The following is a 27,060-nucleotide window of genomic DNA, read 5'->3' as shown; positions in this document are numbered from 1 at the left end:
CCTTACTCTGTTAACATCAGTAGTGACTATTAATGCCTGTAAGGTGGGCTGCCCTGATCCTAATACAAGTTATTGTACTGGAGCCCCAAGATAAGGTTACCTCAAAAGAGAGGTGTGTGTATAATAGAAATAATGGCAGCTTTCTGATGCTTTTGTGTTGCTGCTCTTTTTGCAGGAGACCTGTATTTTGAGAAGGCTGTGAATGGTTTCCTTGCTGATCTCTTCACCAAATGGAAGGTATTGTTGCAGTTTTGAGTAGACCCTGTTTCTAAAAGAACAAGTCATCCTTTGTATTTGTCTATTATCCAATATCACTTGTTTGTCTAATGTGCTGATAGCTTCTAAAAAAGAGCCATAAGATGACTATTAAAAGTTAAGACCCTGATTTTTTTACACATTTACTGACTCATTAATTGTAATCTCCAGTGGCCATGACTGCCTTAGCCAAGAGGCTTTATAGACAAGGGCCTTTGTGCCAAAATATTCAATTTAAATAAGAAAATCATTTCTGAATAAGACATTTAAAATGGGGTTGAATGTGAAATCAACAAATTAGTGGGCAAGGGTAGATTTAAATCATCAAGAGCTGTAAATCTTGAACATGTCAAATGCATGCAAAGTGTGACTGACATTGCCAGGTGTCCAGGAGGTGAGAAGTGTGCACATGAGGGTTGTCTTGTCTCCATGCTGCTTTTTTGGCAATGTTATGAAACTGATAGGAGCTGTGTCAGATTTTATGCAATTGGAAACTATATGAGATGTCTGTTTTTATTGTGAGTATATTTTGTTTTAATGTTGGAAATGGAGGAAGACGAGAAGAAGTTGCCCTCTGGTTATCCTCTTAACTCCTCACATGGGCCCATATTTCCCTTCTGAAAGGAGACTGGGAGAGCTGGTCAAGATGCTCTCTACAGATCATTAATGCCATCTGTTGCATTGGCAAGAAGGAGTCTTTTTAGAGAATGATGCGACGTATGCCTCCTACTGTTAGCTTGGCACTATGTGACTTGCACAGCAGTGTTATACAGCCATATAAATCCTGTGCATTGTTGATTACACGTGTATCTGCGTTTGCTCTCCTTTTGTTTGTGATCATCTCTGTTCCCTATTCTTTTGTGTATGTGCACTGTTACTTACTGAAGAGTGTGATTCAGGGAAAAGAACTGTTTTTCTTGTATTTTTTCCCCATTTCTTTCTATTTCTCTTGGACAGGAGAAGAACTGCAGCCATGAGGTGACAGTGGTTCTATTTTCTAGAACATTTTATGATGCAAAATCCATAGGTAAGAAGCTACTGAATAATATTTTTTTTCCTCTCCTCTTCCCTTTTCATACTCTTGCCTTTAATCTGTCCCCATTATCTCTTAGAGGCTGTTGATAGCTAACAATAGTTTGTATCAACGAGGAGCTTAATTCTGTTATTGGTTACTGTGTTCTTGAGTTCATGAGGAATGGAAATGTGTTACACAAGGAGTATTAGTGACAGTGGATGCTTCAGAAGATACATACTTTTTTTTACCCTCTGTTGTTTCATATTGCATATGTAGAACTTGCACAACTTTGAGTCTGTTTTTATGATTTCTGTTAAGACCTGGTTCTCCTCCGGAAATGATGGGGAAGAAAGGGGTTCAGTGTATCACTAAGCTTTCAGGAAACCTTATTTTCCTGTACCAAAACTCAGGTATAATTCACAAGATGGGCACAGCTGCCCTTTTTGTATTAAGTGGATGCATTCTGTCCAAGAGAGTTCAGTGCCAAACACAGCGGATGCTTGATCAGTCGCTGTGTGCGTCCTTGAAGGAAAAACCTAACATGAAAGGATGTAAGGCATATATGCAAAGTACTCATTCTTGTAGAAGAATCCCTGCAACTTCATTTTAAAATCAAATTGTCAGGGAGATCTGATTTTTCTTAGAGATTTAGATGTACTCTAGAAATAACTTCCCTTTACTAAAAAAGGAAGTAAGGCTATAGGGAACCCCTTCAGATTTCTGAGTGAGCGGTCTTCATCCTTGCTTTCCTCTCCATTTCAGATGAGTTTCCTGAGATACACCGTGCCTCGATTCGGCAAGATCATGAGGGAAGATTTTATGAAGATTTCTACAAGTATATTTTCCCCTGTGACTGTTTCATGTTTTAAGGGATATTTTTAACACAACATATATGTAAACTCTCATTAATGAGACCTGTTTCTTGCTAGAGTGCATCACAAGGGCAAGATCTCAACACAATGAAAAATATCCCTCTGAGTCATGATAAATTGACCAATTGCCCCACATCTCATACCTTTTTGTGTACACACATTTGCTGAATCATCTTTCTGCATGGATGTGTACATAACACAGTCATACTGCCACTTAGTTATAGAAATTGATGACAAACTTCAGAGGCTTTAAGGCTCTCTCTGTAGTGCTAATGGTAGTATTTTATGTAAGGTTTGGCTGTCTTTAGAAGTTTTACTTTCTTGAGTAGCCAAAGGACAGATATTCCCTTCAAGGGGTACCAGAGTTGAAACCTTGTTTGCATTTCCAGTTAAGTATTTGAGTCCTGCAGCTGCTGATCAGAATTAGCAATGGTTAGTGAAGCTTTGACTAGCTTAAAAGTTGGTCTAGCTTGGAATGCCAGTTCCTTCTTTAAAAAGACACTTTTCCATATTAAACATGGAACCTGTTACTATATTTTTGTCTTACATGTAAGCCATAATGTAAGACCATGTAAAAGCTACGGATTGTAAGCTCTTCAGGGCAGGGACCTTGCCTGCCTTGATATTTGTACATCATCTAGCACATTGTGGATATGAAGGGATACTAATACAAATAACAATTTGTATGTGGGATAGCTATCTCACCTGGGAGACAGAGTTGTAGAAGTATTCACTCTCTTCTCTCATTCGTTTGCTCAAGTTGTATCTTGTGCATCCTTCTCTCCCTCTTCATAACTTCTTCTGAGAAGCCTCATGTTCTTCTTCCTCCTATGGTCCTCAAAAGTTATGTTCCTTTCAGGGTTGTAGTTCAGAATGAGAGACGAGAAGAGTGGACATCATTGCTTGTGACCATAAAAAAACTTTTTATTCAGTATCCGGTGCTGGTGCGACTGGAGCAGGCAGGTAGGGAGATCTTCCTTAGGTTTTGTTTGTTTTTTAATTAAACTTACCTGCAAAGCTTCTTGTTCTGGGTCTGGCAAGACTCTATATTGAGGTTGCCTGTTCCAATGCTTGGGCTACAAATAACATTCTTGCCGCCTCCAGTTTCTTGTGGCTCTGTCTGAGGGAGCCTAGGAAGCACAAGTTCTGATTCTGTATAGAGGATAAGCATGGGAATAACTCCAAAATGTAGGAAAGTTCTATTTGTCTTTACAGATTTAAAAATGAAATTCTTATTTCTTTTAAACTCTTGTCCAGAGGGCTTCCCCCAAGGATATAATTCTACCTCAGCACAAGGGAACTACCTGGAGGCCATAAATCTTTCCTTCAATGGTGAGTAGTGAAGAATAAACTTGTGCAAAGTATAGAGAGGAGGGGCCACAGAAAGCTACAGCCAATAGATTTCTGTGGAGTGTTGCTTGCCGCAAGGTGAAGGAAGATTATTTAAACTGTCACTTCTTTCAGCCAACAGTAACTAGTTTTTATCTCTTTCAGTAAGAACTGGTATTAAAGATGAAAGATCTGAAGTCGGGCAGTTTAGATTCTTGGAACCAGCTGCAAAGCTTTGTCTAGATTACATTTTTTATTTTCCTTTGTCTAAATATGTGTCTGTGTGGCTTCTATAAATCAGTCCTCCAGTCATCATAATGCAGTGGCTTTATTTTTTTATAGAGAGGAATATCATACTATTTGATCCCATTACTCACTGTCTTTGAGATCTCTAAGTGGCAATAAAGCAAACCTTCTACCAGACAGGAAAAGCATCCATGTATATGCATGACTACACCCATCATCTTTGCCCTTCTTCCTACCTCTACTGCTAATCCACCATGCCTTTCAAAAACGGCGAAAACATTGGTCATGGCCTTCTAGACACTAACTGTTTGCACATGGACATGTACAGATCCTCTTGTACTTGTGTGTTTGGGGAAGGTTGCTTTGTTGTACTATCAGTAGTGAATCATTTCATGAGCGCTTATGAAATCTTTAACATAATTTTATTTTGAAATATGTATGTTCCTTGATTCTGATTTATCTTATAGTGTTTGACAAACATTACATAAACCGTAACTTTGACCGGACTGGACAGATGTCTGTGGTTATTACACCTGGTGTGGGTGTTTTTGAAGTGGACCGGCTCCTCATGATCCTGACCAAACAGCGCATGATAGATAATGGTAAAATAGCTTTCATAACTAACAATGTTTTACAACATCTGTGTATTTGAACAACTTAATTTCACCCAAGCCCATTGCCTCCTTGGCTCTCTAAAATTTGCCATTGCAATGTCCTGTAATAGTTTATAGCTGGAAGACTTCCACATTAAGCACAGTAATGGCCTGATTTTTAGAGGTGCTGAAAACTTGCAGCTCCAATTAGTTTCACTGGGATTTGTGAGTGCTCTGTAGTTCTTAAAAATCAACTCAGGAGGAACTTTCCCTTGAAAAACAATTTTATATGATATGCATTAGCCTTGGGGAAACTTTTCCCATCTCCCTTCCTGCACTCTGTATGAGTAAACCACAGCAATAACAACACCTGGTCACATCTCTGCTCTCTATCGTTTTTTGCATTGCAGATCACTTTTGTTGTGGAAGCAAATGCATTGTGTTAAATACTAGGCTAGAAAGGGCAGCCTACTTATAAAGAAGACCACTTCTGCATTTACCCACATCTTGGTAGCTGATGGGAAGAAAGCCTGGGATCATTAGCAGATTGTTGTAATCAGATTTAAAAATTCAGTTCAAATACAGCAGATTTATGGAACTTTAACTCAGATTTGTGTCCTGTTGGATTAGGCTAGCAGCAACAGTTCTGGATAGCATGTGGCTAACCCCTTCTTTTCTTTGTTTTCAGGGATTGGTGTGGATTTAGTGTGCATGGGGGAGCAACCACTGCATGCTGTACCGCTCTTCAAGGTAACAGAATCTTCTCTGCAAGTGCTGCTTATTATGTGGACAAAACTCAGAGTAATTATTGCATCTTTGAACTCTCTCCTCTTAGCTGCACAATCGCAGTGGTCCTGGGGATTCTCGCTTGGGAGATGACTACAATATTCCACACTGGATAAACCATAGGTAAGTGTGTTGTTGGGGTTATAGATAAATATCAGCTAGTGCTGAGCCTTCATGCTACATTTTCTTCTCCACTGATCTGCTGAATTCTTCATTTCATTCTATGTTGGTAGTTTCTCCTGCTATGCACGCAAAGACAGGTATATCAAAGTGCATTGAGTTTTCCCTGAAGAACTGATAGTACTGATATGCTGCAAGCATAAATACAAAATTTCAAAGGTTATAAGGAGACTTGTTTGGAGGCTCCATGTCCGACTGACTCACATCTGTCTTTGAAGTTTGCTTAGGCAAATGCAGGAAGTTATATAAATCAGAATAGACTGGTCAGATCACTTCAACCAATCAGGAGTAAATCCTGAATAAACAGTTATGGGTAAGGAAAATGGGTCTGAAATGGGCAAAGATTGGAGTAGGTGTAGGATCCTAGTGAAACACTAAGGCCTGTAGTGTGGTGATCTCAACTGCAAGGCATGGTATGGTTATATTCCATTATTTCCATATCTTTTTGTTAAGTACTCTGACAGTATTCTCTTTTTTCATAAGAGGTCCAGCCACAGGTTGAATACCCCTCTACGCGCACACACTCATTCAAGAATAGCCATATAGCTATTGCAAGTATAGGCAAGTTTCCTCTTCATGTCTCTGTTACATCCCTGGGTGTCCTGAGCAGTAATCACTCTCACAGATTACTCATATTCTGTCCTTCTAAGCAGAATGATCTTCTGATCAGCTGCTTGCTTATATGAAAGCGTACTCTAGGGTTTCTCATCTGAATCTTTTCTTACTGCAAAATACATATTACAGCTAGTCAGCTAATTGCAATAAATTTAGATGGGAGAGGCTTGGATGAGGAATAGCTTTTAAGGAATTAAGGGAAGATGATTGGGGGAGAGTCACCAATGACACATAGCATCACACCTTGCAAAATGTAATGGAAATGGACAATTTTCTGGGGAAGTGGAAGGGGGAATGAGAGTTCAGTTTTTAGATTATTGAGGCGAACTATGTGTTGAATTGCATTTGAGAATCTAAGGGTGGGGCCTTTATAGACTGCAGCTTTTTCTTGACCTCAAGTTCCTTTGTAACCATCTACCAGATTCTTTCCTGTTGTCTTCTTCATCTCTTTTCTAGAAAGAGCCTTGCTCAAAATTCTTCCCTTTTCCCCAGGGAAGGGGAAATAGGAAAGTGCCTATTTCCTAAAAGTTAACTGAACAAGCTTTTTCTTTTTCTTTCCAGTTTCTACACATCCAAAAGCCAGCTCCTGTGTAACAGCTTCACCCCACGGATTAAGCTGGCAGGAAGGAAGGTAGGCTGGCAGCTGGGGGTCTCTTCTTCCTGTCATCTGGACAAACTGGTGTCTCCTTAGCTGAGGCATGCTGTTCAGTCCTGGTCTTTTCCACATGGCTTCCAGTCCATATTAATTCAATTGTGACCTAAAGGAACCCCTGCATCTTCATCATTCAGAAATACTTGTAATGCTTTTTGGTGCCAGGCATCAGAGCTCCTGTCTGGTCCTCTCAGTGAGGACTAACTGGATTCTGTGTTAGTGACAGAATTCAAAGCTATGATTGTTGGGGTACCGCTATGCTGCAAATTAAGGTGTAATAGTAGCATGGTGTAGCTATATGCATGACATCTTTAATCTAGCTAGTGCAGGTAACAATAGCAGTATAGACATGGCATCATGAAACCCAGCAAGGCCAGTGCCCAAGTATGTACCCAGAGGAGTCCCCAGCAGACTTACACTTGACCAGCTAGCCTACGTTGCAACATCCTTGTTACCACTGTTACCTATGCCAGTACCCACACTGCAGTTACATCTACACTGCAAATTAAAGTGTACCTTTGGTGTGATGGGGATTATAAATGTGGGGCTAGTTGGAAGACTCGCGCTTTCCAGCATGGGGCTGAAGGGAAGCTCAGGGCATTTAAAAGCAAATTGTTCTAGTTAATGTGGGATATTAGAAAGCCCCCTTCTATCATGGGAAAATCTGAGAGAGAAGGGACATTGGGGGGGAGGAAGAGAAGGATGTCTTTGCAGATTGTGACTGGGTGTCAAACTTCTGCATCATCTGAGATGGTCTGGCTGCCTGATTTGAGTCAGCAGAATGAAACCTGTAGGCTGATGTCACGCACGAAGTCTGATGCTCAGTCACTGTGGGGTCAAATTTCCTTAGAACATGCTGACCTCTTTTATTTTCTTTACCACATTTCCTGTGTCTGCTCCTCCAGTTGCTGAAAGAGAAAGTGAAAAATGGCCGAGACCCCTGTGAGTAATTCAGTACTGAAATGACCCAGTTGGTTTAAAAAAAATAATAAATAGCTTTAGCAAGGCAATGACACTGCAATGAAACCACTATTGTTGGGATTGAAAAGGGGATAATTGTGGCAAAAGGCAGCAAAACAAGGCTTGTGGCCTGAGATCTTGGTATATAAGCTGACTTCCTGGCGTGATCAGTGGGGTAGATTCTTAGCCCTGAGTGCTTGTCCATGACTAGAGGAGATGGTGTCAGGTTGATGTATAGGCCTTGACCCTCTAGTGGTGTGGCTCTTGGGAAGTATGGGCCTTGACTGCCTTGCTTGTGGTGCTGGCAATACCATATACACAGAATTACATAACCCTAGGCTTTTCATACTGCAATACCACCTTTTTTTCATGAATGTGTGTGTGAACAGAAGATGGAACTATTTTGTCCTTACACATGAGGTCATTTCTGCAAGCCTGCATGTCCTGTTTGGAGGTGGTCACAATACCTCATACAAACAGGAAGATTTGTCAGCTAATGACAGAATGTACAGGGAGGAGGAGTTAATAGTGGGTCTAGAACTCTGTTTCCCAGGCAGTTGCTTTCCCAGTTGAGCTAATGGAACTGCTTCAGTTGTTCGGCTCATGAGACACTTACATGCAGTTCCTTACCATATCTTTTGGGACATGTTCTTATCTCTGAAGTGAGAGCTGGATGCTTCTTGGCCAGCAATCTCAGAGCTCAAACTGTGATTATAAATGAGATTCCAGTAGTAAACGTTCTGTGTTCCAGCATTAGGGGCTCCTAAGGATGCTGAAAGTGCCCTTCCCATCCAAGTTGATTATGATGGCTATGATGCCCAAGTGTTCAGACTGCCTGGCCCATCCCGAGCCCAGCACTGTACCACTTTCAGGTAAGAAGCTTTTGAGCAAACCGATTCCGGTTCAGCTTCACTACTTGAGTGCATTTACTGATGTATAAAATGCTCTTGGGGAAGGCTGAACACCAAGTGGTTAAATCTTGTCTGAGAATAGTGTTTGCAACTCTAATATTTTCAGCTGGTGTCTGTGAGCTCCCTGCTGGTGGCCTCCCTGCCACACTGCTGGGAAGCCACATAGCACTATGGGGAGTAAGTAAAAGGAATAACTGTCAATCTGTTTCTGTCCAACTTAAATTTTGCTTGTTTGTTCACACAGACAAATTATTGCAGCCATCTCTCTTTTTGTTTCCTGTGCTCCTGTCAGATTTTGTAAGCTAAGCAGGGTTAGGCTGGTTTCATACTGAAAGTGTTAATTTCTGGGTGAGAGTTGAAATGGAGCATCTGAGCCTGGGGTCACTGAAATTTCCATGGCATTCCTCATGAGTAGGGTGCTCATCCTGATGTCCTGGCCAAATGCTTTTTTGAGAAATACACTCAAGCTCCCTAAATTCCTGGTTGTTTCATGAAGATGGGCCTAATGGAATTGCTTCAGAGTATTGTCAGGTATGCTTTTCCTTCAGAGCTTAGGGGGTGTTGCATTTGTCTAGGGGAGCTTTGTACACAAACTCCTGCATACAGGGATTTCTGTATGAGTACGTGCATACATTCATGTACTGAGCTGATGGAATTCAGCTTGGCAAGATGCCAACACTTTTAAAGACCTTTAATTTAATTTTAAGGGAGGTCTAGAACTCCCTTCCCACCTGCCTAGTCTAACTTTCTAGCAGTGTAGAGCTGGGCCTGCTGCCTTCCAGATCCTATTAATTCCATGGCTGGATGGATGGCTGCATGGCATGTTAAGCATGCTCCCTTTGCAGCACTATTGTCTAGCTAGAAGCTCTCTAGTGTTCAGTATCCTATGTTGTTGCATAACTATTTAGTATGCTAGCTAGAGAAGGCAGATGTGTCATTGCACTCATATTCAAAGACTTCAACAGTTCCCCTGTACCACTGGGTTTGGGTTCAGCTCTTGGTCTACAGGTTCCTGGATAAGTGGGGAGCTGGATCCTCTTGATTGCCCAGGAACTGGGATCTCACTTCAGTGCTACTGAGCCTATGTATCCTTCAGTAGGTCTGCAAGAGAGAGAGAAAGCCGCACCAGAAAGAGCTCTAGCTCTTATGATGTCTCGTCCAGCCCTTCCCTGCAGAGTCGCACTCTGCCCCCGGAGGAGGTGAGGAGCCAAGCTTCCGATGACAGCTCCCTGGGCAAGATCTCCAACATCCTGATGATCCCACGCCCTCATTTACACCAATATGAAGTCAGCAGCTCCTTGGGCTACACCAGCACCCGAGGTCAGACTGAGGCACGAATTTAGATGGGGAAATCCCTGAGCTGTGTAGTATGTGGGGTAGGGAGAGAGAAGTCCTGAGTTCATGTCAGTCACTTCCAAAGCAGCACAGAGCAGGCAATTCTCACTTCAGCATTTATGTTACAGCTTTGAAAATTAGTTTATCAGCAGTGCACTGCACTCTGGGTTCAGCGCTGTTTGTCCTTGTTATACTCATCCAGTTTTCTTTTACATTCTTATTGGCTCACCCTATATAGACATGTCCTGACACTGATCTGCCCATTTCCCTTCCATAGTAACATTTTCCTTTAATGGATCTATATTCTTTTGTGTCCCCTCCTGTCTTTGGATCATTTGCAATATGGATATGTGCAAATAATGTTCCATTTTCCACGTCTCTTATGAACCTGTATAATAGAATTGGTCTTAGCAATGAGTCCAATGGGACCTCCTTTATATTTCCTCTTCATGAGGATTTACTGTTATTAACTACCACTTTCTGGTTCCTTCCTCCTGCCAGCCAACAACTCCTGAACCATTTTCCTGTGTTAGCACTGGTGCCTGCCCTTTTTATTAGTTTTGTTCACTGACCACATGTGGTGCCTTCTCCTATGCCCTGCTGAAATCTAGGTAGATTGCACCCTCTGTCCTCCTTTCACCAGTACTTCGATGCTCTTCAGAAGACATCAGTCAGATTTTTTAACTCCATCTGGTCTTAATGAAGGCTGCTTATGTTTTTCGTTTTACTGAGGTCTTGCCATCTCATCTGACTCCAGTATCTGCCCTGTGAGAGGAGTTGTATATGCTGGCCTGTAACTGCCTACTATCCTATTAAAAATTTACTACTGCATTTGCTGCTTAAGTTCTCTAGTACTTTCTCTATATCCAGCAATATAAAAATAAAGATGCTGGTATTTCAGATATTGCTTTACTTTTAAGGAGACCTTATGGGGGACTGGACTGGAGTGGGGGTGGTGTCAAAGACTTGGGTTCTATTCGCATTTCTGTCATTGACCAACCTGTGTGACCTTAGGCAAGTCACTCCCTCTATCTGTCTGTTTCCCCACTGAAAACGAGATAATTGATATTTACCTTTTATAATGCACTTTGTCATCTATAGAGACAGTCGTATGAGAGTTAGCTAGTATTATTGATTTCTTAAGCATTCTGGGATAGAGCCCATCTGCTCTTATTGATGTATGTCAGTGTATGTTGTCTTCTGTGATCTGGAAACTATCCTTCTTGCCTTACTAAACCTGATACAAGTGTGTCTGCCCCATATGGTTGAGGTCTTAAGTCTCTTCCTCTTCCTTCTCATTTTTTGCTATAACTATGCCCATGAAGTATTCGGTTAGCTTGTCCATTTCTATTTTTGTCACACCTGTTTTCTTCTTTAATTAGATCTGTTTTACTGCTTTTGAGAACTCTGTTTCCTTATTAAATAGCTTCTTTGCAATGTTATTTGCTGTTTCTTCTGCACTCCACACTTTTATTGTCTTGAGTTGCCTTTTGCATAGTCTAGACCTTTTTGTATTCTTAACTTCTTCACTGCCTCTCTCTTGGCCTTTTGTATAGAACACTTCTTCTTTGTTCTCCCATCCTCACCACTTCCTTCTCCCTCATTACTTCATTTCTTTCCTTCATTTACGCTTAATTCTAAATCGATGATTTTGTGCTGTGAATCAGATAGTAGTGATTTAAAACTAGCTCACCAAGATCTTGTGTCCTGTGGTGAAAACATGCTCTAACTTAATGGTTCCTACCACTTCTTTCAATGGTTGAAACTGCCCTTTTAAAAAAAATGGAGTACTTCACTTCCTTGGAGATCTCCCCTTTGTCCCATCTCGTATAATTTGCCACAGTTGCTTTCTTTAAATATCCTCTTCATCATCAGTATTTTGTTATAACTTATCAGGAATGTCTAGAGCTCTGGGTGAGAACCCCCTGTTTATGATGGAAAAATCCAAAGAAATAATAACAATTCTTCATGACTTTTGTTTAACAATTGCCTCTTCTGACTGTCCTACTTTAAATGCAGAAAATGCTGGTCCTCTCTTGTCTGGACTCCCATTTATGGTGTAATTTCTGGATTAATACCAGCTGTCTCCTCCAGCCTCCCTTTGCATGTCCCCCCTTGTGCTAGGTGTCCTTATTTTACTAAGTAATGCACCCTCTTTTGCAAGGCCCTTGTTTGGTCTTACGTTAACTGAAAATTGTGTTTTGCAGATGTCCTTGAGAATATGCTAGAGTCACAGCAGCGAGACTCCAGCGCACCAGGGAGGTTCCATGTAGGCAGTGCAGAATCCATGCTGCACATTCGTCCTGGAGGTTATACACCACAGCGGGCACTAATAAATCCCTTTGCACCATCCCGCATGCCTATGAAACTCACATCCAATAGGAGGCGCTGGATGCACACTTTTCCTGTGGGTGAGTGTTACAGTATTTTTTTTAAACTGTCATAACCCCCTTCCTATCCAAGCACTTTGAGCTTTAACATGGGGAGGGCAGTCCTCCAGATAAGTTGGCAGAGTGAACTGTTCTGGTTTCCTGAGATAGAATGCAGCACAATGGGGACTGAGCCAAGAACTGATGGAACCAGATGTCTCTTGGGAATGTTGTCCTCTGCTGGTGTCCTCAGTGCTTGGATACCATGGAGCAAGTTTATGGAAGATGGATGATATGGAAGCCCAGAGTTCTCCTTTTTTATTGTCTGCAGCAGATGGGAATTTTACTAGACAGGAGATTCTGGAGGGGCTGTGATTGAGCTCAGTAAGTGAATGTGTTATGGAAGCACACACCTTTGTGTTCCAGATTTGGGGTTCCAACTCTGAGCTATGCCCAGCTTTGCCTTGAGTCTTGTAAAAGGCTTTCCAAAAAGTGTGTCTACGTTTGAGAATCTTCAGTATTTCATTTGATATCTCCTGCAGTGTGAGAGGACTGTTTCTTACCAAATTCCCCAGGGACATTTTAGTCCCCCATATCAGTTAGTGGTGCTTCTGCTGTTGACCGAAGGAGTTAGGGGTGAATGGGGGGAACTAAAGAAATGAGAAGATTGGGTGAGACTGATAAATATATAATTGGATAGGTCCATCAGGAGAAGCAATCCAGATCCACCACCAAACCCGTCAGAACATGGCAGAAATGCAGGGCAACGGGCAGCGGGATCTGACACATTCCTCTGCTGAGCTGCTGGAGCTAGCCTACCATGAGGCAACTGGCAGGTATGGCAATCATATTTTTACATTTAAAAAAAAATGTGTACAGGCTAGCCACATATCGTATAAAGAAAACAAAGGTTCAGGACATGCATATTTTGTAGTATGCAGCATTAGTGCTATGTATCTAGGCATGCTAAAATTTTTATCATCAGGTATAAGGCCCCAAGAGCAAGCATGGAAATAGGGCTTATTTTCTAATAGTTCATCCATAGTGAGATTACTTCTTGCTGAATGTCTGAGACCTATAGTCATCCCACTGTATCACACCTGGGATCATCCTGGAAATTACCATAGAAGGTACTCCAGGCCTTTAATAACTGTCTTATTACTTAGTGCAGGGAAGCAGTCGCTATCTCAAAAGCTGTAACTTGCCATTCCAGAGAAGTATATTTCAAGCATAGGAAGGGTTTGCCTTACAGTACCCTTGAGCAGTTTCAGCCCTACCACTCTTTTTCCTCTCTTTCACTACTGAGACGTGGTGAGAAATAAAGCCATCTTTGACAGAATAGGGAAATGTGAAAACAGTGCAGCCCTTGCATTGCAATCTGTAAGAATGGCTACCTGTTATTAAATTGAAATTTTCTGTTTACCTACAAGCCTTGTCCAATGCACTGACTTGTACTGGGAGCTTATACAGACCTGCAGTATCAGCATATTCAGCTTTCAGCTGGGGGCAAGATCCAGTAAATTATTCAGTAGTCACTATGTATATGATCGATTTTTTTTTTTTTAATTTTATTTTTTTGTAAACTATTAAGAAAGTTAGCTTAGAGCTAGTGATGGGTGTATCTGCTGAGCTGCACAGTTACTGTCCCCACCCCTCCCACCAAGGTATTCCCTTACTTGTTTTTTATCTTCCTCCCTATTAACAAGGTCTTTATTATTTCCTATATCCGTGTTTTTCACATTTTTCTTGTTAAAAGTTTTCTTTTTTTTAATGTTCAGTAACTTAGTCACTTTAGAATTGTCATTAATTTAATCTCTTTCCTCCATCATTAACAAGGGTCTGTTTCCTTCCAAGCAGTTCTTTCTCTTATGTGTTTGTTAAAGTCCTTGTTGTTCCCCTTCATCTCTTGGCTGGCATTAACTCATACTTTTTGCTGCTTTGTCATTTCACTTTAAGCCCTAGCTGTAACTGAGTCTCCATTTTTGGTTCCTCTCCCTTCTCTGTTTCCAGTACATCCTCCAATCTTTAAGCAATATTTCAGGAAGTCACACCGGTTAATTCTTCATCCTTTCAGTTTTCTTTTCCAGACAGGTTTTAGTCTCACCTTTAAACAACAGTGCTTTAGCATGTTTAACATAATTTTTACGATTTATCTAGTCTCCTCTCACTCTTGATGGATTTTAATGTTCCCTCTCATTACACTATGATGACCAAATTTTAGTTCCCAAATTTTGCTTTTTAAAAAGAAATCTATTCGCTCTTCATGATATTTCATATGAAACTTTTCCTTGTATGTTAAATTATGGTCACTAACATCAGGTTTTCCTACTCTTACGTTCTCAGTTGGCTCCTCCCTATTGAACATAAATAGATCCATGGTAGATTTGGGTCTGGTTGCAATTTCTATTTTCTAGTTCATGAAGTTGGACCTGTACATAACTTGGGAATCTTATTCATCCTTGTCTAGCTGCATTTGTCTTCCAGTGGATGTGTGCGTAGCTAGTCATCTATGAAATCCATTATTCTGTGAGAATACAGTATATGTCACGGCCAGAGATAGGGTACCAAATTATATATAGACCAATATTCTTCATTGGTATAGAATCTCCTAAACAACCTCTAGGCCTGTCCTGATCTCTGTGTGTTGTATGGAGCATTGATTCACCAAAGGTTGAGCTGAGACCCCAGGTTGCTTTTGCATCTGAGTTTTGATTAAAAGACCTGACCTAGCTGTGAGAGGGGGCATTGTTTCTCTGTAATGAACCAATCTGCCAGCATCTTGTTCTCTCCAGGCACATCACTTCTCGTCATCAAGGTGACAGCATCTCCTTCCTGAGCTTCAGTGGAACCAATGAGTTTTCAAGCAGTTTGGTCAGCAGCAATGGTGCAGGTAATAAAGTATTAGTTAACAGAGCAGGCATGGGGATTTTAAATAGAAGTATGAAAGGGCTGGTGATATGGATCTATGGGAGGATGCCATGTAAGAGGATAACAGTCACAAAGTAACAGAACTAGGAACCATGGATGATGGGTGGGTCCAGGAACTAGAGGGTATAGGTGATGAATACCACTGTGCACTTTAATAGTTCCAAAGTAATATATAACTGTATATTGAGCAATTAATGTCCCTTATCCCCTCTTACTGTTTTGTAACTGTCTTTCTGTTCCTCTACTTACATTTTATAAATTTCTTGGTATAGAAAAGATATCCACTGTTTGTTTGTTCTTAACAAATAAGCTCTTACTATGTGTTCAGTTGAAAGTAAGTTAATCAGTTCCAATAATCCATATAAGCCCTGGTGTCCAGACATGAAAAATAATAATAAAATGGAGCAAAATTTTCTCTAATGCTTCATGGTATGCTTTACTGTGTTATACTGTATTAAGTGTGCCCCTTCTTGACTTAAAGCAAAAGGAATATATATTAAAATATCTGAGTTGCTTGTTTCAGATGATTTCATCTTTCTAATAAATTTCGGAGAATAAAATCTGTGGTCATTAGTAGTGAGCGATAGGCTTCAAGAGAAGGCATAAATAGGGTTTTCCATTTTTAACTGTAGGTGCTTGGTTGCAGAGCTTTTATAGCCTTGAAGGCTCAGATCCAGCAAAACAGTGAAGCATGTGCTGAACTTTAAGAATGGCACTGCTTTTGTGCATAAGTTTACATAATGTGATTAACTGCTTTTTTGGATTTGGGCCTGTGTGAACAATCAGATGAAAACCTGTTCTTGAGGAAATAAGATGCACTTTTAAAACTGAATTGCAGATTTTTAGGCGTGTCTCTCTTATACTGAGACCCCAGTTACTAAAAACTTCAAAATTTCCTCTGAATCTCTCAATGCCAGTAAAACAGATTTGCCAAACTAAGCATTCTGCTGCAGTAATTGTGTGTTTGCTGCCTAACTTTTCAAAGTATCACCTACTGTTTAAATGAAAGATGATCAGTGGTAGAATTTTCCAAAACTTTGAATACAGTATTCTCTACTTCTTTCTAATATCTCAGGTTCATTTTGCAACATTATATTGAATACAAAGGTTTAAATTTTGCTGTCAGTTGCATTAGCATAAAACCATAGTAACTTAGTTTAACTCAATGTTAGTTTTGATCAAGTTTAACACAGAGGAGAGGAAAATTTGGCTCAAAATATGAAAATTTCCACAACAGTTATAATTTTGCCCTCTTGATTATAGGCACATTATCTCTTTTCCACTTTATATTAGAATGGTGTAGACAAGTGCAGTTTATAAATGGAAAAATAATGAATGAATGGCCATCTTTTCAGCAACTTGATTACTTTTATCATCTACAGATATTCTCCACTTAAATATTTGAACAGTGGTTTGTTTTTGCAGATATAATCTATTGCAGTAATTCTTAGTGTTATCACTTTCCAAATTTCTGGCTCAGTAAGTACTCGGGTAGCAAGGTAGAGTTGTACTGGCTGAATCCAAAGGATTGTCTGTTTTTCTTAGAAAGTTATGTACACTTGTGGTCTATGTCTAAAACATCTGGGGTACCTTGAATCACCATCATCTACTCTGATAAATTATTTGAACTCTAGTAAATCTTATTTTTCCTCTTTTGCTATATAAATATTTCTATTGTTTCCATTTTTTGTTTGTTTAATAACTTTAACTCTATTAACGTCTTCCTCGATACATTCTATATGTATTAACTCTTCTCACTTTTTTCCTAAAGTAAGAAAAAAAATTGATAAAAAACATTGTGTATGTTCAAAAAAGGGGGCAAATTTAGGAAAAAATAGGTTAGCCTTTAAATGTGAAATTTAGAAGTTAGAAAGCTAAGTAATTATGGGTAACTCCATTCTTTTTTTATTGCCAGCGTTTATAAAAGTGCCCATTACCATGATATCCATTTTAGTACTGGACCTCTTAGATTAGATTTAGATTGAATTTAAAGATGGTGGCTTTTTATATGTTGGCACTATTCACATATTTTATGTTATGCAGTGCCCTGAATATCTTTAGGGTGGGGAGAGGCATTATACAATTACTTGGAGCTTTTCACACATTTGTCTGAGTTTCTTTTGGAGGAAAGAGGAATGAATGTTGTGCTCCAATGATTTCTTGTAATAAAATACATGTCTGCCTCTCATAGGGATGAACGTCAGAACCCAGAACAAAGATTCATTGGAAGATGCTGTTTCCACCTCTCTGGATCCGAGTAAGTGGAAAGAGGGAGGGTGGGCAGGAGGCTTGTATAGACTAGGGCTGGGGTGTGTGCACATGCAAAGGCATTAGGGGTTGGTGAGCAAAGAGTTGGGAGTCTAGTGAGGCCTAGTCTACACTTAAAAATTAGATCAATGTAGCTATGTTTCATGTCCTGAGCGCTGCAGTTACATTGACATAACCCCCTGTGTAAAGACGCCAGGGATGACAGAAGAATTCTTCCGTTGACCTAGCTACCACCTTTTGGAGAGATACATGAACTATATAGATGGAAAAACTGCTTCCGTCAATTTAGTATTAAACTGCGGCTGTTGCGTAGTCATGCCCTAAGTCTGTGTTAGCATTCAGGTTTACATTCTGCTTTCCTGTTAAAATAAAATGTTTAAGGTAAAGTGAAACAACTTTATCAATGAGATTGCTGCAACAATGATTTATTTAATAATAATTGCCCAGAGCTCTTAGGGGAGGTTGATTGAGGTACCACTGGACAGATAATTGATGTAGTTTGTTTAATGTTGAATATCTGTGTTTTTAGATCTCCAATTATAAGTTATAGCATACATTTAATGGGGGGGGGAGAGAGGAATCATGTTAAAAGATACTGTTTTTCTTTCTTCCCACCTCTTCTGCCTGTCTCCTATTTTTATAACTGTAGAAATGTTCTTTTTTCTGCTGTTGTATGCTACCTATTCCAGAAACAGGCTGTCAATCTTTCCCTCCCCAACCTCTCTTACAATCATCCAGGAGGAGGAGCTTGTCTGATTCGCTTGTTCAGACTTGGAATGTTGATTTTTTTCTGTATACGTGTAATAATATGAAATTGCACCTGTTCTGCAGTAACCTCAACAGCACAGCAGCTATTTCAGTTCTATCTTACAATCAACAGATAATTTAAGGTATTAACTTTGAATCCCATTTGCATGATGGGATTGAATTAGCATGTGCACTGCATTGTTTAACAAACTGTGTCTTTCTCTCCCTCCCCTTTTTCTCTTACTTGCCTTCTTTCCCTCCCCATCCACCCCCTGGTGATTGTCATTCATATCTTACACTTATTTATTTTTCTTTCTCTCTTTCCAACTTTCCTCACCTCTCCACACACACTTCTTCTCCTTTCCCACCCCTGATTTTTCATGTGTGACCACACGTGCCCCTATTGTCTTCTCCCCATGATGCAACGAGGCAGTTCTGACACTGTCTGCTCCCCCCGTAGTGCCGGGCTTCTGTTGTACAGTTGGGGTGGACTGGAAATCTCTCACTACTCCGGCATGCCTTCCTCTCACCACGGACTACTTCCCAGATCGCCAGAGCTTGCAGAATGACTACACAGAGGGATGCTATGATCTGCTCCCAGAAGCTGACATTGACAGGTTTGTGCTAACACTTCCTCTAGTACAATCTCTTGAATTGAACCAAAAGGTTCAAGAGAATCTCAGGCAGGGATAATATGGTGGAAGATGAACATTTTGTAACTTTCATACAATAGTAAGGCTAGAGTTGCCAAGGTGGTTGACAGTGAAATAGATAGCTTTTCTCTTTAGATCACAGCTTTGCACCTTGTCCACTGGTAATATCTGCCAACTTTGCCTCCCTCTGGATGTTACGTTAGAAATTTATTTGGGTACAAAACTTGACATGATTGTTGATTTAAAAAAGATAATCTCCCTTCTCCCCCATAATTCTTGTGATAAAAGTCCTGAAATACCGAGTATCTATTTAAAAAAATGACCACTCCTCCCCACCCCATTTCCAGACATGCTTTGTTGGGAGAGTTTTGGAAGGAAAACCATCTTGATGTAATAAACCAAAAGACACTCTGAGCTTTTCTTGCAATTCTGCAGAAGCCACTAGATAACAGAATGTTCTTCCCAGAGCCATGCATCTTCATTTCAACATTTCTGAAAAGTCCCATAAACTATGATGTAGCAAAACAGAGCAAGGTTGGCTACTGCCCCGCTAGGGAGGAATAAAACCTCTCTCAATGAGAGACTAAAATCTTATACCTTAGGTGCTTAGAAGGTATAATAAATGGCAGTATTAAAGTAAGCTAATCTGCTTGGAGAAATGTGTCTTATCCTCTATGAGCAGCATGCTAGCATTCAGGGGATAGGGGCTATTGGCTACAGCACAGCACTAAGAGTGAGGGCTTCTGTGTTTTATTCTCAGCTCTGCTGCTGATTGGCAATGATAAGCCAATCTTTTAATCTCTTTGTGCCTTATATTGCCCCTTTCTGAGGTAGGAAAGTATTATCTCCATTTTAAAAGTGTTGAGTTTTAATTCATGTTAACGAGCTGCTTTGAGACTCCTTGGTGGAAAGTCCAATAGAAGTGTATATCATTATTAATGTATTTGCTAAATAGTACGAGTGCTGAAAAATACAACTATCAGAAGTTTAGCTGCTGCTGTTGTAAATAAAAGCATCTCATTCACACTAGCTTCAAAGTTGTTTGCAAAGTGCTGACTAATATTTCCAGATAGTTTGCTAATATCCATCCCATGAATGGTTGATAGAATAATAGAAATGCAACTGTCTTACATCCTGATCTTGTAAGTAAATCTGTGCAGGCACAAGACTCCACCTGCCCAGATTCCATTGCAGGAACAGGAACAGGGCCTCAACAAGAGCAGGTATATGGTCAGTGCCTTATGCTGATTGATTAACCCCTTATGCTCAGGAGAGATGAGGAAGGTGTGCAGATGACAGCCCAACAAGTGTTTGAGGAGTTCATTTGTCAGCGTCTCATGCAAGGATATCAAATCATCGTGCATTCCAAACCACAGAAACCAACTACCACAGTACCACCCCCTCTCAGCAGCAGCCCTCTCTACAGCCGAGGTGAGTGTCTCCTGCTTTGTAGCTCTTTTTCTCCACAATAGTCTCTTCTGTCTTTTCCTTCATTTCTTTTCCTCACTAGCCTCCACAGTCATCAGGAGCAGGAGGTGGTGGTAACCCTTCCATCTCAGTCTGATTCATTTTTTTCTCTTCACATTTTACGTTGTCTTATGTGATTGGTTATTTGGAGGGAGAGATTTCCAGATACGGGACAGCACAAGTGCAGGCAGTAGAGAGTCAGCTGTGACTGCAGTAGATGGATGTGTGATTGGGAAGGTAGGGTGGAGAGTATCTAGGAGGGCAGTTCTAAACTCTATTTGGAGACTGATAAGAAATGGGACCTTTGTCCACTGGGGTTTGAACTATATAAGTGAGCTAGTTTAACACAGTTCAGGCTAACACAGGTTTAAATACAGTTTGCCTGGTCACTGTGGAGCAGGTATAGCTGTTTCTGAAACTGGGGGGGTTTTGGGGGGATTTTTTAAATTTTAGTTTAGAACAAGTCTTTTGAAACATGACTTTTAAATGGTTATGTCTAGTCCAGAGTAGGTAGGGGTAGCCAGAAGTGTCTTAAAACATGCTTCAACTAACCCAGTTTAATCCCTATGTAGATGAGCTCTAGATTATGTGGGGTAATGTGATTTCACTTCCCCATGTTGGAATCACACTATAACTACAGGATTTGATTTAAAATTTTGTCAATGATGTCTATTGGACAAAGTTTAAGTGAAGGGAGGCTTGAGTAAGGTGAGTATGTGAGGGTAGGAACTAAAACTATTGTCCTTCATGGTTTTGGGTGGGAAGCAGAGGTTTCTATGGTGAGACTTATTTGGAAAAACAACACATAAGGGGTTAGCTCTAGGAATGAAGTGTAGAAAAGGATGGAAAAGAGTGCTGAAATTACCAGCCCATCAGATACACAACACTTCTTCAGCGTGTCTACTGCTGATCTTGCCAAGCAAGCCTTCCTCAGAGAAACAATATTAAAGATGACACTTGGTTTAAATCATGTTTTGGAAGCTCATTCATGGAATGTTACAATATATGTGCAGTTTGTGCAACAAAGCTGTGACCACTCCCATAGGCGAATAGTAAGATGTTCTCTTTATGTATTACTTTTAGGCCTGGTGTCACGAAACCAACCTGAGGAGGAAGATCAGTACTGGCTGAGCATGGGCCGCACCTTCCACAAAGTGATCTTAAAGGACAAAATTATTACGGTCACTCGATATCTACCAAAGTGAGTATTTCTCCAGTTAAGTAAGTTAGCACCACGTGTCCAGCAGATTTGCTTTCTCCTTCTACCTGTAGTTGCTTGGATGACTGTATTCAGTGCTTTCTGTTCCTGTAGGAAGGACGAGGAGGAGCTGCTGTTGATAGTGCCAGGATTGGTGAGACTTGCTTTGTTTTTGTCAGGTATCCATATGAGTCTGCTCAGATAACCTACTCATACAGCTTGTGCCCTTCGCACTCTGACTCTGAATTTGTCTCCTGCTGGGTTGAGTTTTCCCACGAGCGACTGGAGGAGTACAAATGGAATTACCTGGATCAGTATATCTGCTCTGCTGGCTCTGAAGACTTCAGGTGAGAGATCTCATTTTCCATCCTAACTGCTCTTTGTCCTTTTTTCTTTTTTTTCTTTTTCTTTTTTAATTTTGACGTACAATTGCTCCAACATTTTTTCTCTGTAAAGGCTTGAATAGCTCTGGTGACATGGTATTCGAGGGAGTTCTTGACCTGCTTTCCATGATATGCTATTAGCAGCTGTTACTCTCATTTGAATTTTACATAGCACCATTTTTGCATTGCCTGGTTTTGGTGGAAAGTCTCACTCATGCTGGTATTTGTGATCTATTTCTTTCCTCCTCCTCCAGCCCCCATGCATGCAAAGAAATATGATGATGTTTTGCCATCCTTGGAGTTTCCCTGACTTCTCATTCATTTCTGGATACAACTCAAAATTTCCGTCTTTATTTTTTTAAAACTTTCTGTAGGCTTGCTCAAGTCACAGATCTTGCTTGACTCTACTCACTACCCTCTCCGTCTATTTAAAACTGGCCTTCTCTGTGTCCCTTCACAGCGTACGTCCAAAGGTGTTCAGCACCTACTTCTCTGTGTCTTCTGTCAAGTGAACCAGCCTCCTTGTATCGTTCCATCTCATTTCAAGTATCAGCTGAAATCCTCTCTGCCTTAGCCTGTATCTCTGAAATTTCTTTTCCTTTGCTTTTTTCAGTAGAGCCTTGTTACAACATCTCTTAATTGGTCATATTAAAAGTGAAGGTCCATGTGACATTATCACATGGAAATTAGTTTTTCTATACTGTTTCAACATGCTTCGTGGTAAATACCTTCCACTGGCATTCATCCTGCTGAATGCCCCATCAAATGTAGTTCATTTGATGCTTAATGGCACAGCCATGAGAACCATTAAAATCATGGATGTAAGTGAGTACTAACTCCATTAATTGAAGTGGGAGTATGGTGGGGACCTGCTGATCTTTGCTGTTGGAAGGGAGAACAGGGCTATTGTAAGGTACTTGTTGGACTCTAAGCAAGTTGGCACATAGTTACTTTGTATAACATCTCTCATTCACAGCTGTACTGTATATGCTGTATCCTGTCTGCTTTTCTTTTTTGTCCACCACGTTCCTTCCCCCAGTCTTATTGAGTCACTGAAATTCTGGAGGACGCGCTTTCTGCTGCTCCCAGCCTGTATCAGTGCCACAAAGCGCATTACAGAAGGTGAAGCACACTGTGATGTATATGGAGACAAGCCCCGGTCTGATGAAGAGGAATGGCAGCTCTTGGATGGATTCATCCGCTTTGTGGAGGGTTTGAATCGCATTCGTCGGCGCCATCGATCAGACCGGATAATTAGGGTGAGTCATTGTAACTAAATCTTAGTGGGGTGAGAGGCTGAATTTATGAAGCACTTTTATCCCTCTAGTAATCTTCCCAATTGATTGGCATTGCAGTAAGCAATGCTATACTGTACTCTAAGCCTGTTGGCTGTATTGCTTTCTGCTCAGAGACAGTCTGATACTTGGGAGCCACCATTCACTGAAGAACTCTTGCACTGCTTTGTATTGTGGTCATGGTCAGTGTGGGAGCATTGTTCAGCCTGCTTCCAAGGGAATGATGCTTGGAAGATCCCTGTTCTCTATGGAATGAAGCAATTTACTTTTTGTAACTGAACAGACTGAGTGCTGCCCTTGGCAATTCCAGGGGAGGAAATGATACAGGTGGGTGGACCTCTTGTCTATAATTGTACTTTGCGAGTCACCACATGCCCAATACTATTCTCTATTGTTTACAGGTTTATAAAATTCACTAAAAAAAGTCCTGTGCTGCTTAGGGAGTGTAGGAAGCTTAGTACATATGTGAAGAGGACTTTGTTATCTTTGCTAGTTCAGCGTGGTTACATTATTTTTCCCATCGTAGGTTTTGTCTGCAAGCGGAAGATTGACTCGCGTACCTATTTCCAAATAACTCACTTGTGTGGAGATCCTGTTCTGGAATAAATTTCAAAATAATTACTCCATTTTGTGAGTGCAGTAATTATTCCAAAACAAAGTCACTTTTATTTTGGAAAGTGTCCCAAAGGGGAATTATTCTGAAATAGCTATTCTAGTCAGTTTGCCTTTGTAGAGAAGCCCTTGTTAGGTGCTGTCTCCAAAGTATTATCACTGGTATAAGGTGTGACTTTATTGTTAATCAGCTGAGCCTGGAAGACCTCAACTCAGGGGTTTCCTCTTTTATTCCTTTTTTGCTTAGAAAGGGGCTGCTATGAAAGGCTTGCAGATGGCTGGCCCAATCTCCACCCATTCTCTGGAGCCTTCTGGGCCTCCTGTTGGGAAGAAGGGAACCTCGGCCCTCTCAGCCCTGTTGGAGATGGAAGCCAGTCAAAAGTGAGTCTGAACACTTAAGCTAATAAACACCCTTACTACAGAGCACCTACCTGGCACGGGCTCAAACACATTGGGGAATTTGTCATCAAACAAAGGGAGCACCTCAGATTTTGCTCCCTGAGAGGAGTTACAGTGGTGGGGAAATGCCATTCCTTTGAGTAGGACTGGATATGTTACATCTGTACAAATGCAAGGATAGCAAAGAGATAAGATTATATTAGTAACTTAAAAGGAGATCATCGTTGTGGTATCTTGGTGCATCACACATGAAACATGTTTGTACTACCTGCTACAGATAGCAATACTGATCCTTCCCCCAAATATATAACCTACCCACTATGAGAGAAATAAGGAAAGTCAAGGGGGTGATAAGGCAGTGCCTTAGTTTAGATCCAGGCAGCAAAGTCTTGGCTAAAAAGATGAGCCTTGCAGCAGGCTCTGAAGAATGATATTCTCTGGCACCGACAGTTCAGAGGGAATGAGCGCCACAATTGAGATTCATCCATCCAGCCAGTTGGATACAACATAGTCAGTACAACTTTACTTTGGATAGAATGATTTATAAAACATTTGGGGATATGGTAACATATCTTTAACGTCCTTGAGTTGTAACATCAGACATTACAAGGTGCCAACTACACTCCCATTCCAGTAATGGCATTTGTGTTCATGCTTGCTTCTGTCTATGGCTATAGCATATTTCAAGGATGTAAATTACTCTTTCCTTTACTTTATTGTTCTGAGGGTATTAAATATCGTGTGATGTGTCCAGAGGCTGCCAGCAGGAAGACTGTACCAGTGTCAGTGTAAACAAAACTATTTCCAGACCCTGGCTGAAGACACCCTGCTTCCAGTCCGGTTGTGCCCATCTAGGACTGACAGCCATAGCTCTTCAGACGATCTAGTTCATTGGAGTGGTGTGTGAGAGAGAGGCAGTCTCTAAGCTAACCAGATTCCAAACTGTAGAGATCTTTATGGATTAAAATCAAGACCTTTAATGACATGATGAGTTTATTTTGAATCTCCTGACTAATGTTGTTAGGATATTCAGAAGCTTCATTATGAACAAAACACTTCAAAGGAAAGTTACTTCAACTAAGAAAATATAACCTACAGGGAGGAAAGAGACTAAACAGGGAATCACTGGTGTGATTCCAAATTCTGCTCTGTTATCACACTAGAGTTTCCTCTACTCTCTGTGCTGTAGGTGGATTTGAGAGTAAGTCCCATTATCACAGACATTTTAACTCCTTGTTAACGCCCACTCATGCTAATCAGTTTTACACACACACTGCCAGGCACCTTCCCACATGTTGAGGAGAGAGTTGATTCAAGTCCTTGAGCAGATGACACCAGCAGGGAGATGAATCTTACAGAAGGATTTTTTGAGCCACAGTTCATGCACTGTCTGATGCACAGCTGGCTAACTATGTTTGCACATTAGCTTTATGAGCTGCCTTCCCTCTCTATTGGAATATCTTCAGTGTGTTTGATTTTCTGATGCAAGACTAAAGCCTTGTCTACACTAAGAATTCAGCCACCAGTGTAGCTGCACCAATACAAACTCTCTAGAGTAGAAATGGCTTGTGCTGATGCAATTGATTTACATTGGTGCAGCTTAGAAACTAAGCTACCCTGTTGTAAATCATGTCTACACTAAATATTTGGTACTGGTGCGCCTGCACTGGTAGCTAACAACTCAGCATAGGCAAGCCTCAAACCTCCTAGTTACCTCTTCTCTCTGTTTTTGTATTGGGCTTAGCTATCCATTGTGGGGTGGGGGAAGCACCTGTTCATTTTACATGAAGTGGCAATGAATCTTTTCTGTATCTGAAAAATTGTGTGTATCAGTTCATAATGGATCTGTTTTGACTGAATATCCATATTTGAGATTCATCAACTCAGGCAGAAATAGTCTATAGGTTCATGTAGAAAAATAAACCATAAATAATACATTTTTGCAGTGCTAAGTGCCATTTTCCTTTTAAAAACAAACAAAATTCTCAGCTGTTTGTGAGAGATATTCAGTGTAACAACTCCCATCATAAAATAGCAGAGTTAGTCACATTTTTATAAACTCTAGTGCCATATCCTCTGCAAATCCCAATGAGGGCTGAGTGTGTGTGTTGCATTTGCACAAAGATTTCTGCCTAAAATGACTGTAAAACCAAGGCTAAGTAGATATGTTACCAGCAATAATTTAGTGTCAATTATGAGTAAATGAGTACTTTCCAAGAGTGCTGGTATCAGATATACCATTAAAAATGAGGAGTTTGATGCTAAGTGTATGAGGGGAGAGCTTTGAACATATTCAGGGGATGGCAAATGCTGTGTGCTTGGGAAAGCAGTTTGTAGATTCAGGGATCCAGGGTATTGTGTATATGGGGTCAAATCATCCTTTTCTAAAAAGCTGATAGACCCTTTTGAGCTTGAGGGTGTGGGGGGGAAACATCTGTCCAGAAAGCACAGCAATGCTTCTCCCAAAACGATAGTCTTCAGCCAGTGTGGTCCAATGTGGGACACTGTGGAAGAATCTTTATGGCTTTCTGTCCTTTTTTTTTTTAGGACTCTGGGGGAGCAGCAAGCAGCAATGCTTGCTGGGAAGAGCTCTGCCCAACCTGCTGAGAGTGGGAACATTGCCATCACTCCCACCTATGTGGACAGCCCACGTAAGGTAACAACACTCTGGCCCAGTCTCTCAAAGAACAGAAAGTTATTGGAATGGTTGTACACATAGATCCACTCTTGGTTCGCGTACACGCCATGCATATGAAGTCAGATTTTTTTGTTAGCCAGCTATGTTGGTTGAGGCTGCACCTGCATCCTAGATGCCCATACACGCTCCCGCTCCAGGGCAGAAAGTGTGGGCCAGCTGTCCCTCAGTTTATTCTTAACACTTTGTGGCAATGAGAGAGAATCCCTGCAGTGTTTGCCTGCTTCTCTGCGCCCTGGGCTAAATTAGTCGTAAATTAATCTGGTTGCCCGTTGGCAACACACAATTTGTTTTGTT

General features: G+C 40.8%; 1 protein-coding gene across 10 annotated transcripts in view; it reads left to right on the top strand.

Moving 5' to 3' along the window:
* The window catches only part of DEPDC5 (DEP domain containing 5, GATOR1 subcomplex subunit), a 56,932-nt gene that overhangs the window by 9,600 nt on the left and 20,272 nt on the right, over positions 1–27,060 (top strand). For 6 of the 10 annotated variants that reach the window (XM_067550038.1, XM_067550041.1, XM_067550039.1 and 3 more), the window contains 23 exons: positions 176–237; positions 1,213–1,282; positions 2,033–2,105; positions 3,002–3,105; positions 3,400–3,474; positions 4,185–4,319; positions 4,999–5,060; positions 5,146–5,219; positions 6,453–6,522; positions 7,449–7,485; positions 8,255–8,375; positions 9,511–9,734; positions 11,957–12,160; positions 12,819–12,954; positions 14,911–15,008; positions 17,238–17,303; positions 18,495–18,678; positions 19,985–20,145; positions 21,265–21,382; positions 21,559–21,726; positions 22,802–23,021; positions 23,917–24,050; positions 26,616–26,724. In XM_067550038.1, the coding sequence (XP_067406139.1) occupies positions 176–237; positions 1,213–1,282; positions 2,033–2,105; positions 3,002–3,105; positions 3,400–3,474; positions 4,185–4,319; positions 4,999–5,060; positions 5,146–5,219; positions 6,453–6,522; positions 7,449–7,485; positions 8,255–8,375; positions 9,511–9,734; positions 11,957–12,160; positions 12,819–12,954; positions 14,911–15,008; positions 17,238–17,303; positions 18,495–18,678; positions 19,985–20,145; positions 21,265–21,382; positions 21,559–21,726; positions 22,802–23,021; positions 23,917–24,050; positions 26,616–26,724 (2,705 nt within the window). Of the gene's footprint in view, positions 1–175; positions 238–1,212; positions 1,283–2,032; positions 2,106–3,001; positions 3,106–3,399; positions 3,475–4,184; positions 4,320–4,998; positions 5,061–5,145; positions 5,220–6,452; positions 6,523–7,448; positions 7,486–8,254; positions 8,376–9,510; positions 9,735–11,956; positions 12,161–12,818; positions 12,955–14,910; positions 15,009–17,237; positions 17,304–18,494; positions 18,679–19,984; positions 20,146–21,264; positions 21,383–21,493; positions 21,534–21,558; positions 21,727–22,801; positions 23,022–23,916; positions 24,051–26,615; positions 26,725–27,060 lie in introns of all 10 variants that reach the window. The other 4 variants (XM_067550037.1, XM_067550036.1, XM_067550034.1 and 1 more) reach the window with 4 other exon arrangements.

Source organism: Emydura macquarii, unplaced genomic scaffold (genome assembly GCF_026122565.2).
Source record: "Emydura macquarii macquarii isolate MOO-44397 ecotype Brisbane River unplaced genomic scaffold, CSIRO-AGI_Emac_v2 contig_1254, whole genome shotgun sequence".
Classification (NCBI taxonomy): domain Eukaryota; kingdom Metazoa; phylum Chordata; order Testudines; family Chelidae; genus Emydura; species Emydura macquarii.
This window is presented reverse-complemented; position numbering and strand designations above follow the sequence as displayed.